Source organism: Sus scrofa, chromosome 16, assembly GCF_054392235.1.
Source record: "Sus scrofa isolate SSC_HxYL_T2T_F1_AM1 chromosome 16, Sscrofa_HxYL_maternal_Yorkshire_Landrace_v2.0, whole genome shotgun sequence".
NCBI lineage: Eukaryota > Metazoa > Chordata > Mammalia > Artiodactyla > Suidae > Sus > Sus scrofa.
In genome coordinates, this window is record NC_139398.1 from 56,230,587 (window position 1) to 56,246,810 (window position 16,224).

At 38.3% G+C, this 16,224-nt stretch overlaps 1 protein-coding gene across 15 annotated transcripts in view; it reads left to right on the forward strand.

Moving 5' to 3' along the window:
* NLN (neurolysin) overlaps positions 1–16,224 on the forward strand; it is a 108,948-nt gene that overhangs the window by 68,626 nt on the left and 24,098 nt on the right. For all 15 annotated transcript variants that reach the window (XM_085001611.1, XM_005672488.4, XM_085001612.1 and 12 more), the window contains 2 exon segments: positions 2,039–2,405; positions 12,071–12,272. In XM_085001611.1, coding sequence (XP_084857737.1) covers positions 2,039–2,405; positions 12,071–12,272 — 569 coding nt within the window.

The following is a 16,224-nucleotide window of genomic DNA, read 5'->3' on the forward strand; positions in this document are numbered from 1 at the left end:
GCCAGAGCCACAGCAACACAGGATCCGAGCCGCGTCTGCAACCTACACCACAGCTCACGGCAACGCCGGATCCTTAACCCACTGAACAAGGCCAGGGATCAAACCCGCAACTTCATGGTTCCTAGTCGGATTCGTTAACCACTGAGCCACGATGGGAATTCCTTGCTGGGAATTTTTATATTAATTCCTAACAAGACATCTAGGGACCTATAGAGAGTATTAACTCGTTGGCTTTGTTCACTGTCACTAGGTGTTTGTTAGATTATGATTGCTTATTAATTCGTATGAAATAAGCTGACATATAGGACATAAATGAAAATAGAGCATATAAAAACAAAAAAATGTTTTATATTCCAGAATATTTTATATTATATAAAAGTAATCTAAAATAATATGCATCAAAACTGTTAGCTAGTCACTATAACCACATTCATTTAAAATCACTTTCTCATTAATCTTTTTAAAACCATGGTTCTTATGTCCATGACATTTAGTCATTGGTACTCACTCTGTCACCCTTAGCATATCTCAGATGTCACTATTCCAATAGTCACTCTGGCTTTCTCTTTCATTTTAGTGGAAATAATTGATTAACATAGCCATTGTGAAGACACTAATTTTTGTTTGTTTTAATCTTCCTTAATCAAAGTTTACCACAGTATGATTTTTTTTTTTACATACTCATTGACGCCTTTCAGACTATTCACCTTGAACAACTAGTGTGTAATTTTATTAGCTTAAGTTGAAGATTATTAATAATTGTTAAAAATCAATATTTAGCCTGAAATTTGATCCACGGTGTTCTCATTGGCTATACCTTGAATTATTAATGTATATGCTAACATTGTATATGACATGTACTAAGTGCTCCATAAATAATAGCTATTTGTTATCATATGATTCATTTATTCATTCATGAGACATTTATGAAATAACTAACCTGTACTAGGCAGTATGGTGCATGGTTAGACTAGAGAAAGAAAGAAGGTAAGATTCTTTCCTCAATGAATTTTCCACAGAGTAGAAGCAACTGAGATGTGAGCCAGTAATTGCCGTATATTCTGATGTATTTCATACAAGAGAATAGCTCAGGGGGTTAACAGGTTTGGTGAGAATGTTTCCTTTCGTGGTGACTGCATATACTGACATTTTCCTTAATAATACCCCATTAACTTAATTTTTAAAAGTAGTTGTCCCTCTGATGTAAAATTGGCATATTCATTCCCATCTGTATTCACATATTTTTCACAGACCTAATCAGAATTTTCTCTCTCTGTATCTTCCATGAGTGTCTTCTTTTTGTTTCATGGAACTCCCTAGGCTGCTGCCTCACCTCATACTGTGGGATCGCTTCCCAAACTGCCTTGTCCCTTAGAAAGCCCACATGTTTTATCTAATTATGGAGAATAACAAATTATGGTAAAGGGATACATAATCAAAGCATGTTCCTTCAACCATATACAGTGACATAGTCAGAAACTTACCAGAGTATTAAATTGCAGTATCCACCCTAAAAGTAGACCTGCTGTGTACAAATAGACCTTCTCTGTGAAAATGTGGTCATGACAAACTAAAGCCAGGGCTGTCAGAGGCATGGAGCAGTTCTTAGTCTCTCTGACCACAGATCTGAATCACTACCTCTCAGAGGCGCCTGACCTCACTGAAGAATAATCATGTACCTGAGTTTAGTTTCACTATCGCTTCATCCCCTGAATTATAACATTCTTGAGTCAGATTTATCTGAGATGAACTTCAGCTTTGTTGATGCTGGATGGAAGTTGTGGGCTGGTTTGGGTGGTACAGAAAAAAAGGAGAGTGAGGAGCCATGGAATAAATTAGCCTGAAGAGAACAGCAGTGCTGACATAATAAGGCGTGCTTCCCTCTCTCTCTCCCTCCTGCCCTCCTCCCTTCCTTCTTTTCTCCTGATTTATTCGTATGGGGCTTGACAAAGGAGGAAGGACCAGGCTAAAATACTGGTGGTATGTGCACATATGCTTGGTCCCAAGAGACTGCTAACTTTTTTCTCTTCCATTACAGATGATTTAAGCCAGAAATTAAAACCCTTGGGTGAGGCAGAACGAGAGTTCATTTTGAATTTGAAGAAAAAGGAATGTGAAGAGAAAGGTTTTGAATATGATGGCAAAATCAATGCCTGGGATCTACATTACTATATGACTCAGACAGAAGAACTCAAGTACTCTGTGGACCAAGAGATCCTCAAGGAATACTTCCCAATTGAAGTGGTCACTGAAGGCTTGCTGAACATCTATCAGGAGTTGTTGGGACTCTCCTTTGAGCAAGTGACAGATGCTCATGTTTGGAATAAAAGTGTTACCCTGTACACGGTGAAGGATAAAGCCACAGGAGAAGTATTAGGACAGTTCTACTTGGACCTCTATCCAAGGTACTGAGGATCACATTGTTGGAAGGGACCTTGGGGATTCACCTCCTACCCCATTTGAGACTCTTGTCATTCATAATTCTCATATGTGTTTCCTAGTAAAGGGATTTAAAATGTGGGCTCTAAAGCCATTATGTCTGACTTCATCACTTCCTAGGGAAGTTACTTAATTTCTCTTTACCTCAGTTTCCTTACCTATATTAAGGTCCTGTAAAATGGAAATATCAGTCATACCTCCTTTGTAAGGTTATTGTGAGGACTAAAATGGTTAATTACATGCAAAGCGTTTAGAAGACCGCCCAGCACACAGCAGGTGCTTAGTAAATGTGAGCTGCTGTCATCATCATCATCTTCGTCATCTAATTTGTGTACTGCATTTAATTTAAAATGACCTCAGAATATTTATTATTCAAATGACCTGTCTGCCAGTACTCAAATCTGTGACCACTCCCTTTAGTCTGGCTGCAAGGCAGCACAGTATAAAGGAATAACAAAAATCTTGGCAGTCGGCCAAACTTGAGTTACCATGCCTGAATGACATAACCTTTATGAGTCTCTATTTCCACCTTTATAATAAGGGACTGATATTTCCTTTCCTGTTTTGTGCGTTAGCCTATATATGCTAATCACCAGCCTGGGCATTCCATCAGTGGTAAGAATTTAAAATACTATTATTACTGCTGGTAGCATGTAGTATCTATGGACTCTGCAGTTTCAACAGACATGAAAGGATTTGGATTACTTTCTCTGTAGGCTGCTTTCTAAAACAAAGCCAGCTTGTTACAATCAATAATCCATTTTACTAAATAGGCCAGAGGAAATTATAGCATCTCCCTAAATCTGCAGCACATAAAGTTCATTATCTACTGATTGGTGGTGACTTTGGGAAGGAGGCTAGATAACTATTATCAACCAGACTGGAGGCAGCAGTGCCATATCTCAATGCATTATAGACTTACTTTCACTTCTTTTTTTGTTTTTAAGTATTTTCTTAAAATTCTGGAGCTTTTCTTTCTCTCTCTCTCTCTCTCTCTTTTTTTTTTTTTTTTTTTTTTTTTTGCTTTTTAGGGCCACACCTGCAACATATAGACGTTCTCATTCCTGAGCTAGGAGTCAAATTGGAGCTGCAGCTGCCAGCCTACACCACAGCCACAGCAATGCACGATCTGTGCTGCCTCTGTGACCTACACTGCACTTCTCGGGCAATGCCAGATCCTTAACCCACTGAGCAGGGCCAGGGATGAACCGCATCCTCATGGAAACTGGTTGGGTTCATTATCACTGAGACACAACAGGAATTCCCTTACTTTCACTTCTGATATGATCTAAAAATAAACCCATGTCACGTATAGATAAGTCTATTTTTAATTGAAAAGTGTTGAGATACACTTTTAGGCCAAGTATTCTTTCAGGGGAAATCCTTCAACATTGGAGTCTCCTATAGCTGTCCCCAGATTATCTTTCCATGGTCAAAGATAGCAATCTATGCTACCCAATCCTTTCTCTGCCAGATAGAACTAGCGTCTTTCACACTCAAATATCTGGCCATTGCTACCAGCCCTCAAGTATGGGGACCAGAGAATGCTATTTTGTGAGGGTAGTAACCTCATTAATATTCACTTTCTGTCACCTGACATGTTTGCTTCAAAAAAAGTGAGATAAATTAAGTTGTCCTCTCTGTCTCCCTGACAAAGAAGGACATTTGTATTAGGTTTTGGAAAAATCAGTTTCTTTTTTTAATCATTTTCCAATTTTTATTCACCAAATGCTGAGATTCTCAACAGAAAAAAAAAAAAAAAAAAAGCAGAGAAACACTCTCATAATTCCAACATAAGATTGCCAGGTGAGAACATCTTTTTTTTTTTTTTTTTTTTTTGTCTTTTTGTCTCTTTAGGGCTGCACCCTCAGCATACAGAGTTTCCCAGGCTAGGCGTCCAATCAGAGCTGTAGTTGCCAGCCACAGCCACAGCAACACGGGATCTGAGCCACATCTTCGACCTACACCACAGCTTACGGCAACACCAGATTCTTAACCCACTGAGCGAGACCAGGGATCAAACCCAAGTCCTCATGGATGCTAGTCTGGTTCATTAACCACCGAGCCATGATGGGAACTCCAAGAATATCTTTCAAAATCACCATCATGTTATAAACAAAATATAAAAAGACGTAATTACAGGATAAGAAAACCTTTAAAATGAAATAAATGAAGTTTGATTCAAAAAGGAGAGATAAATATCCCTTAATGGCACTGATTTTTAAGTTGGTAGAAAGTCTTAGGCATTTCATAATAGACTAAGAAGTATAAAATATAGCAGGATAAACCCTTCCCAGATTACTTTTCTGTTTACCTGTTTATGCAACTCAGTCTAACTACATGAAGTCACTTCAGAAGCACTGATTGAACATCCAGAGGCTGGGCTGGCTGAAAATGTTACCAAAGTCAGTGCACAGTTTCTGGTGTACATATCCACAGTTTGTCTCCCTGTCCCTTCTCATGTCAGCCTTCCTTTCCCATGTCCCTGCTCACTCCTAGCACAGCCTGGGCAGTTCTTGGTTGTTGTTTCTTCGTCTTCTTCTTCTTCTTCTTCTTCTTTTTAAAAGGCCGCCCCTGTGGCATATGGAAGTTCCCAGGCCAGGCATCAGATCAAAGCTGCAGCTGCCAGCCTATGCCACAGCCACAGCAATGCCAGATCTGAGCTCCATTTGCAACCTGTGCTGCAGCTTGCAGCAATGTGGGATCCTTAACCCACTAAAGGAGGCCAGGTATTAAACCCACATCCTCATGGATACTAGTCAGGTTCTTAACCCACTGAATCACAGCGGGAATTCCTGATGTTGTTTCTTTATTTTTACTTTTACTTTTTACTTAACTTTTATTTATTTTAAATAGACTTTATCTTTTAGAGCAGTTTTAGGTTCATAGCAAAATGAGCATGAAGTACAGAGATTTCCCATATCCTCTCTGCCCTCATACATGCATAGTTTCCCCTGTGATTAACATTCCCCGCCAGAGTGATATGTTTGTTAACAATTGATTAACCTACATCGACACATCATTATTACTCAAATTACCTTTGGGTTCACTCCTGATGTTATACTTATTGTGAATTTGGAAAAACATATGTAACATGTGTCTACCATTATAGTATAATACATTGCCCTAAAAATCCTCTATGTTCTGCCTCTTCATCCTTTCCCTCACCACCCCAACCCCTGGCAACCACTGATCTTACTAGTTTCTCCATAGTTTTGCCTTTTCTGAAATGTCGAATGGTTGGAATCATACACTGTGTAGCCTTTTCAGATTGGCTTCTTTGATTTAGCATTATGCATTTAAGACTCCTCCATGTCTTTTCATAGCTTGATTGCTCATCTTTTCTTTTTAGCACTGACTAATATTACATTGCCTAGATGTACCACAGTTTATTTATCCATTCATCTACTAAAGGGCATCCTGTTTGCTTCCAAGTTTCGGCAGTTATGAATAATGGTGTTATGAACATCCATGTGCAGGTTTTTGTGTAACCATAAGGTTTCAGGCCCTTTGGATAGGTACCAGTGAGTGCAATCACTAGGTTGTGTAAGAGTATGTTTTTAGTGTCTTGTTTCGTTTGCTTTTTAGGGCCGCACCTGCAGCATTTGGAAGTTCCCAAGCTACAGGCTGCATCTGAGCTACAGCTGCCAGCCTAAGCCAAAGCCACAGCAACGTGAGATCCGAGCCACATCTGCAACCTACACTACAGCTCACGGCAACACTGGATGCCCGACCCACTGAGTGAGGCCAGGGATTGATCCTGCATCCTCATGTTTACTTGTTGGATTTATTTCCACTGTGCCGCAATGGGAACTACCTATAAGCCACAAAACTTCCAGAGTGGATGTCCCATTTTGCATTCCAACCAGCGATGAATGAGAGTATCTATTGCTCCACATACTTGTCAACATTTGGTGTTGTCAGTGTTCTGGATTTTGGTCATTCTAGTAGGTGTATAGTGATATCTCGTTTTTTTTGTTTGTTTGTTTGTTTTGTGTTTGTCTTTTTAGGGCCGCACCTGCAGCATATGGAGGTTCCCAGGCTAGGGGCTGAATCGGAGCTACACCTGCCGGCCTATGCTACACTGCTGTCCTACACCACAGCCACAGCAACGGCACATCCAAGCCGAGTCTGTGACCTACACCACAGCTCACGGCAACGCCCAATCCTTAACCCATTGAACGAGACCAGGGATTGAACCCACAACCTCATGGCTCCTAGTCGGATTTGTTTCCACTGCACCACAATGGGAACTCCTATATCTCATTTTAATTTGCATTTCCCTGATGATATATGAGGTGAAACAACTTTTCATATACTTAATTACCATTTTGTATCTCCTTTGATATTGTTTTTTTAATGGGTGAGTGTTAAGAATTCTTCATATATTTTGGATAACAGTCTTTTATCAGATGTTTCTTTTGCAAATATTTCCTCTCAGCCTGTGGCTGGTCTTCTCATTTTCTTGACAGTGTCTTTCTCAGAGCATAAAATTTTCATTTTAATGAAATCTAGCTTATTGATTTTTTTTTCTTTCTTGGATTGTGCCTTTGGTGTTGCTTCTAAAAAGTCATTGTCAAACCCAGGGTCATCTGGATTTCCTCCTGTGTTATATACTGGGCATTTTGTGGTTTTGCATTTTATATTTAGGTCTGTGATCCATTTTAGAGTGAGTTTTTATGAAGCATGTAAGGCCTGTGTCTAGACTCATTTTTTTGCATGTGGTGTCCAGCTGTTCCAGCACCATTTGTTGAAAACTGTCTGTGCTCTGTTGTATAGCCTTTGTCCTTTTGTCAAAGAACAGTTAACTATAGAAATATATTTTTAATTTCCAACTATTTGGCTATTTTCTAGGTAGCCTTCTGTTATTTCCCGTCTGGTTGTGTTATTGTTGGAGAATATACTTTATAGTATTTAAATTCTTTTAAAATGGTATGATATATTTTATGGCCAACATATCATTAGTTGTGGTGAGTGTCCCATGTGCATTTGAGTACTGTAAGTGTCAATTATGTGAAGATGATTGGTAGTGTTGTTCAGATTTTCTGCATCCAAATTGATTTTCTCTTGGCCTATTCAGTCAATTACTGAGAGAGGAATGAAGTCTCTAAATAATTTGTCTATTTCTCCTTTCACTTCTATTAGCTTTTGCTTTGTGTGTTTTGAAGCTCTGCTTTTATATATATATATATATTTAGAATGGTTATATCTACTTAGAGAAGTGGCCCCTTTATCATTATATGATGTTCCTTATTTTCTCAATAATTTGCCTTATTCTATTTGTCTGCTATTACTGTAGCCATGATTAGCACTTACATAGTGTATCTTTTTCCATCTTTTAACTTTTTACCTATCTTTCACTTTTTATTTATAGTGGGTTTCTTATAGACACTGTGGTTGGTGCTTTCTTTTTTTATCCATTGTAATAACCCATTTTAATCAGTGTGCTTAGAACATTTACACTTAATATTAAGTATTAACATGATTGTATTACAATCTACCATCTTACTATTTTTCCCATCTATGCTTTTCCCTCCTTTTCTGACTTCTTATGGGCCGATAGGATTTTTAATGATATATTTTTGTCTACTCTTGGCTTATTATTTATATTTCCTTTTAATTTTTTTATTGGTTGCCTAAGGTTTTAAAGTGTACGTCTTTAATCATGTCTACCTTCAAACTTATATTTCTTATCATTTGTGCTGTTGTTGGCCTACATACTACTTTCACATATGCTGTGACACCCAATGCATTGTTAATGTTATTTGTATTTTATTTATTTACTTATTTTTTTGGCTTTTTAGAGCCACACATGTGGCATGTGGAAGTTCCCTGGCTGGAGGTTTAATCAGAGCTATAGCTGCCGACTTACGCCACAGCTGAGGAACATAGGACCTGAGCCACATCTGGGACCTACACCATAGCTCATGGCAACACCAGATTCTTAACCTACTGAAGCAAAGCCAGGGATCGAACCTGCATCCTCATGAATGCTAGTCATGCTCATTACCACTGATACACAGTGGCAACTTCCACATTGTTAATATCATTGATTTAAATAGCTGTTATTCAGAGCAATTCAAAATAAATAAGTTGTAATCTATCTTAATTTATTATATTTTTAGCACTAACTGTTTTGTTGACACAAATTTAGAGTGGTATTATATATCCTTTCTGCCTGGACAACTTGTTTAAAATTTCTTGTCGTTCTAGTTTGTTGGTAATGTATAATACCAGTTATTGTTTGAGAAAGTCTTTATTTTTCTTTTTTTTGTAAAATATACTTCTACTATTCATAGGATTCTGGGTTTACAGGAATTTTCTATCAGCACTTTAAAGATGGCATTCCGTTGTCTTCTCACTTTCATAGTTTCTGACAAGAGATTGGCTGTGATTCTTATCTTTGTCCTTGTATATATAATGTGTGCTTTTCCTCTTACTGCCTTCAGGATTTTCTCTTTGTTCTTATTTTTCAGCAGTTCTATACACTTAGTCATATGGGATTAAATTTTTTACCTTCCTTTTTTTCTGGTTGGTTGTTTGTTTTGTATTTGGCTTCCTTGATGTTCTCTGAAATAGTTGGATTTGGGGTTTAGTGTCATTAAATTTGGAAGATTCTCAGTGATTCAAATATTTCTTCTATTGTGTTCTCTATTCTGAAATTCCAGTTATATATATAGTAAATCATTTTGTATTGTCCTGTGGCTCTTGATTCTCTGTTCTTGGGGCAGGGGGATGCTTTTAAACATCTTTGTATTTTAGGGTGGCTTCAATTGGCCTATCTTTTGGTGCAATGATTCTTTCCTTGGCTAGGGCAAGTATCTAATGAGACTATCAAAGGCATTCTTCATCTCCATTACTGTGCTTTTTATTTCTAGCATTTTCATTTTATCTCAAAGTTTCCAACTCTGCCAAAATTTTCCACCTGACTGTACATAATGTCTACTTTTTCCTCCAGAATCTTTAACATTTAACAGTTTTAGTTATGTTCAACACTCTGATTGCTCCAATATCTTTGTCATATCTGAGTCAATTTTTTTGCTCTCTTTGCTTCTTGATGTACTGTTCTTTTTTTTCTTACATCTTCATATGGTGTAAAAAAAATTTTTTAGGTCAAACATCTTACGTATTTATAGAAAGATTAAGGTAAATATTTTTTGTACCCAATAGCCGGTACATATTTACTTCTGCTAGGCCTTTAATATGAGTGTTTGACTCTAGTAGTTGAGCTGAGTTTGCGATTTGTTGTTTTGTTTAACTTCAGTGGACCCAAAGCCTCAGATCCCTGTATATGTTTAGGATCAGGGCTTTTGCTAGAGTTTTCCTCAGTGTCTGTTATACTCTCAATTTTAGGTCTTCCATTTGCACTATGCCTTAGAGCTGGTCTCTTCATGCTCTTGTTGCTCTCAGAGCAGTAGATTGCTATTATTTGTTACTAGATGCCTGTTAGCCTGGATAGGGGAGAGACTTTTCTCTTGTTCTGATTAAGGGTCAGCCTTAAGTAGGCTCTGAGTCCCTGGGTCTTAGGAATGGGCCTATCCAGTGATACTGCCCCACCCTCAGCTGTGGGTCTAGGCCAAGGATGTTTTCATGCCCTTCCTTCAGGAGTAGAGAGGTTTTTTCCTATTACCGTCCCCCAGTGGCAGTGGGTTTTTACCAATGCTCTTAGGGCAACAGATTTTGTTGCCCTATCACTAGAAGTTCAAGGCTCAATGTTCTCTAGGAAAGAGGTGAAAAAGATCTAGGCAATACTTCCTTCCAGCAGGCCTGGGTTGGCACCGATTCTTTTTCAGGCTCTTATCTTGCCCCTGTCTTTTTTGTGTGTACCCAGTGAGGTCTGAGGGAGAAAACCCTGCAAATGCATGCAGAATTTCCCTTATCTGACAGAACATTGTAAATCAACTATAATAAAAATTTTTTTAAATTTTCCTTATCCAGCAACTCCTAATGGTTCCCTTTTTTGGCTGGTCCACCGTCTGTCTTTAGCAGTGTGTTAAAATTCTCTTACTGTTGTCTGCACTGTCTGCCCCAGGTAAGAAAAATGCTTGTTTCCTTTCTCTCTCTCCTGAAGGCGCCTATCTTAGATTATAGGTTGGTTGCCCTTCAACCTTCACATTCTGATGGGTTCAAGAAAAGTTGTGATTTACAGCTTGTCCATCAAGTTGTTGTAAGAATAGGAGCAATGTCCATTTCAGTTTTCTACATTTTCATAGGAAGTGGTAAAAAGGCTAGTTTGTTTTTGTTTAATCTGAACAGCATCAGCAGGAGAAAAAAAAAAAAAAAAAAAAAACTGAGAGTAATGTGTCACCAAGAAGAAATAATTCAGAAAAAGATGTACAAATCAAATCAAAACATCAAACTAAAAAATCCACACCAAATTTGAATGTGCTTTAGTCTTTTTTTTTTTTTTTCCTCTCTTTTTGTCTTTTTTTAGGGCCGCACTTGCAGCATATGGAGGTTCCCAGGCTAGGGGTCTAATCGGATCTGTAGCCACCAGCCTACGCCAGAACCACAGCAACGCCAGATCCAAGCCATGTCTGTGACCTACACCACAGCTCACAGCAATGCCAGATCCTTAACCCACTGAGCAAGGCCAGGGATCGAACCCGTAACCTCATGTTTCCTAGTCGGATTCGTTTCTGCTGTGCCACGACAGGAACTCCTAAGTGTGCTTTAGTCTTCAAAGCCCCCCCAAAAAAAGGAGGAAATCTACTCCTGTAATAAAGTCTAATGGCCCCACAGGTTTTGGAGAGACTATCACTGATAATCATGTTCTCCTAGAATAGACAACTTTATAGTATAATTTATGCTTTTCCCAAGCTAACTAAAAGAACTCTGTTTCCCAAAAAAGCCTGTTTAGTTTATAAAAGGAGCTCATTTAATTATGAGTACTGATTCTTCCTTCCTTGAATAAAAGGAACTACCTTATTGTCTGAGTTTTAGTTTTTATCAGTTTTTTTTTTTTAATCAGGTTTAATCTTAAAGAGAAACTACCTAGTCAAACTATCTTTTATCTCCCTTTTGCTTCAACACTTTGTGGCATTTAATGACTCTATCTTTGAAGAAGAAAAGCAGGAGCTCATTAAAATAAATCAGTCAGCTGTATTCCATTTGCGGCATATAGTCTTAATTCTTACATTAAGATTTTTCAAAGTCCCCGTCATGGCTCCACGGAAACAAATGGACTAGTATGGATGAGGATGCAGGTTCGATCCCTGGCCTCACTCAGTGGGTTAAGGCTCCAGCGTTGCTGTGTGCTGTGGTGTAGGTCATAGACACAGCTTGGATCCCACATGGCTGTGACTGTGGTGTAGACTGGCAGCTATAGTTCCAGTTGGACCCCTAGCCTGAGACCCTCCATATGCCAAGGGTGTGGCCCTTAAAAATAATAATAATAATTTTTAAAAAAAGATTTTTCAACAAAAGAAAACTTGGAAACATAACTCATAACAAGTGATAGTGGGTTTTTCTTTGTTTTTCCATTTCAACAAAAGATTGACTGACTCTATAAAAGGTGAATTAAATGTTTCAAAGAAACTTCTGTTAGAAAATATTTGATTTAATGACTAAGAGACGCCAGGCAGTATTGTTGCTAAAGAAGAATGTTTCTCCACTGTGCTCTGGTTCTTAGGGAAGGAAAATACAACCATGCAGCCTGCTTTGGTCTCCAGCCTGGCTGCCTCCTGCCTGATGGGAGCCGCATGATGTCTGTGGCTGCCCTCGTGGTGAACTTCTCACAGCCACGAGCAGGTCGTCCCTCTCTCCTGAGACACGATGAGGTGAGGACTTACTTCCATGAATTTGGTCACGTCATGCATCAGATTTGTGCGCAGGTGAGTGATTTATTTTATGCTAAACCTATTCATTGCTTTTCCAGATATTTGTTTTCACGAATGTCGCGTTTCTCCCCTTAACGTGTTTTCTCAGAAGCTGAACGTATTCAAGAACTTCATAGGCTCTCTGCAAAAACACAAAATTGTTCTTTTGCATCCTCTTTCACAATGTATTTTCACTCATAGATTGATCCACTGATGGAAGTGCTTCATAAGATACCACTTTATGACAAAGGAAAGAAAACTATCATAAAGGAAGGGTTGCAAATAGTGTTTGTTCCTTTTTAGTCTTTCCTTCATAGGAATTGGGTGTAAGCTTTGAAGATAAACTGTGCAGTATTCTGTCTCTTCTGCTTATTAATGCTTTGTTTAGTTTAATGGTTTTCAACCATCCAAACTCAGTACTCCTTTTTCAATAATAAATATTTAGTAACACCTTCCTTCACTAGCCTTAAATTAAAATCAGATATAACATGATATAACCATGGGGAGAATTTGCCAGGAAGGGGAGGAGCATGTGCAAAGGAATTCAACTTCTTTCTCTTTTTTATTTCTGAAAATGAAAGGTGCATTTAGTCTCAACTTTGTAACACAGTCCAGTAAACTCGACCCAAACTGATCTGGGATGAACCACGTGAACTTGCTAATATTTAACCACCATTGACATATGAAAACATCTAGTTCAGTTATTAAACCTAAAAAACTGATATTTACACAAAAAGGGACAGTTTTCCAGATTTGAAATCTCCATGCATCTCTGAAGGTAAACTTTTAAAAAATAACCTCTTTATTAGAAAGTTTTAGATTTACGGAAAAGTTGCAAAGATGGTAAAGAAATTGCCTGTGTACCCCTTGCCTTGTTTCCCCTACTGTTTACATCTTACATTATTATAATACATTTGCGAAAACTAAGAAGCAAACACTGGGACAGTACTCCTAACTAAACTCCACACTTTATTTGGATTTTACTAGTTTTTTCTTTTTCTAACAGTCTTTTTCTATACAGATAATTTCTAAAATCTATATAATATCCTCACTAAACATAAAAGAGCATTTTTAAAATGTTTTTCTAATGGTAATGTCTGGGCTTGGCTGTGGAGTATGACATGACATAATGATGTATTCAGGTTATATGTAAATAACCCTGAATCCTGCAGCAAAAACTGCAGACCGATATATAAATGATTTGTTTGGTGAACTCAGGTCCAAGAATGGTATTGATAGTTCTCTTAGTTCAGATTGTTATAACAGAATACCACAGATTGGATGGTTTATAAACAATAGAAATTTCTCACAGTTCTGGAAGCTGAAATCTAAGATCCAGGCGCTGGCAGACTTAATTTCTGGTGAGGACCTGCTTTCTGGTTCTGAGACAGCCGTTTCTGACTGTGTGCTCACATCGTGGAAAGGAGGTCTCGGGTGTCCTTTCTACAGCCCTAATCCCATTCATAGGACTACTTCTTCATGACCTGATCGCCTCCCAGCAGCCTTACGTCCTACCATCGCATTAGGAGTTAGGTTTCCACATTGGAATTTAGGGGCAGGACGCAAATATTCAGACCATAGCACCAGTGATGATATAATTTCCCAAAATGGTAAATGCCTCTTAGGAAACTCCCAAATGGAAAGGTAATCATAGGGATACGCTATGTGGCTCAGTGGGTTAAGAACCCAACATAGTCTCTGTCAGGATGTGAGTTTGATCCCTAGCCTTACTCAGTGGGTTAAGGATCTGGCATCACCACAAACCGCAGCATAGGTCACAGATGGGCCTTGGATCTGGTGTTGCCGTGGTTGTGGTGTAGGCCAGCAGCTGTAGCTCCAATTCAGCCCCTGCCTTGGGAACTTCCATATGCTTCAAGTGCAGCCATAAAAAGGAACAAAAAGATTTGGACAATTGGTTCTAGTAGTTAAAGTCTTGAAAACTGTGCAAAATTGTGAAAAGTGTGCAAAAAATACTTTGTAAAAAAATACATGCAATGGAGTCAGTTTCTAAGCTCATTTAATTATAGATTTTTCATTTATATGACTGCCCAGCAGGACATATGAGTGATATGTGGAGTATGGAACAATTTTTGGCAGTCCAGACATGTGCAATTCAGTCCTGGTCATCCAGCATCCCACCCCTAGAGCAGCCCCTAATCATTGTAGTAACCAGAAATATAACCACTCATTTCCAAAATACTATTGTCCCTTTTTTTTTAACTATTTAGTTCTTTCAACATTTTATCTTTTCATCCTGGTGCTCCCATGTTTATTTTTAAAAACAGAAGGGGTATAGGATATGAATCTTTTTAGATAAATAAATCCTAATATACTGATATAGCCATTTCTATCCTGTTTAATCCATGAAAAATGAATCTTTCAGAATAACCTACATTTTAAGTCTATTTTCACTGCAGTAGGGTTCCTAAAATATTTATTTTCCATCAATGTCCATTCTATGGCTGACATTTCTTTTAATTAGGACAAGTCTAGGTTCCATATTTCTAAAGTATTTTTGTGAATAATTTAGAAGAGTCAAATACTTCTTAATTTCAGACTTACAGGATATTACTTAGATTATCCAAGATTTAGTTATATATTTGTACATAGATAACCAGTAACCTGCTTTTAGAATACTGGATCTTAACTTTTTTGGATCTAAGAACTCTATGCAAATCTTATTTAAAACTGTGGTTACCTCTTCCAGAAAAATGCACATACATTTACACACCCAAAATTTTAGGAGTTCCCGTTGTGGTGCAGTGGAAACAAATCCATCTAGTATCCATAAGGATGCGGGTTCAATCCCTGACCTCACTCACGCAGTGGGTTAAGGATCCAGTGTTGCCATGAGCTGTGGTGTAGCTCGCAGATGCAAGCTCGGATCCTGCATTGATGTGGCTGTCATGTAGGCCAGCAGCTGTACCTTCAGTTTGACCCCTACCTTGGGAACTTCCATATGCTGCAGGTGCAGCCCTAAAAAGCAAGGACAAAAATTTTTTATAAGTTCTCATTGTGGCTCAGCAGTAACGAACCTGACTAGTATCCATGAGGATGTGGGATCGATCCCTGGCCTCGATCAGTGGGTTAAGGACCTGGCGCTGCCTTGGGCTGTGATGTAGGTTGCAGACACGGCTCGGATCTGGCATTGCTGTGACTGTGGCGTAGGCCAGTAACTGCAGCTATGAATTGACCCCTAGCCTGGGAACTTCCATATGCCATGGGTGTGGCCCTAAAAAAAATTTTTTTTTACATGGAATTTAAAAGGGCTCACCTACTCACTGAAGCCCAGGCCATACAGAATTCCAGGTTAAGAATTCCTGGGTTAGAGAAGTTTCGCCTTTATTTGGATGTTGATTATCAGCAAATGATTTTACAAGGAAGTAATTTGATGTCCTAATCACATTTATTAGAATACTGATCCTCAAATAGGATTTTCAGTGCTTTTGATGAATGTTTTTTTCAAACATGGCCCTCTTATAACTTTAATATTGTATGCTTGTCATGTGTTAATAATAGGATTCTCTGGAGTTCTCTCTGTGGCACAGTGGGCTAAGAATCCAACTGCAGTGGCTTGGGTTACTGCGGAGGTGCCAGTTAAATCCCTGGCCTGAGAACTTCCATATTCCAAGGGCGTGGCCATAAATAATAATAATAATATAGTTCTCTACAACTCTGTTATTCTCATTATTTCTCATATTAATTTTGATCCTTTGAATTACCCATTTTAGTACTGGGAAGTAACTTTCTTGGCACTATGTCATTTTAAAGAGCTCTGTGACTCACAACCAAACTATATATATACATGTACATGAACTATAAATATGAATATATAATTATATATATGACTGAATTATACATATGAATATATATATTAATCAGTATATACACTGGTTATGAATGATGTCTCTCTCGAAACAGTAGGCTGTATTCACTTAACATTTGCCTAACTGCCTTCATGAACACA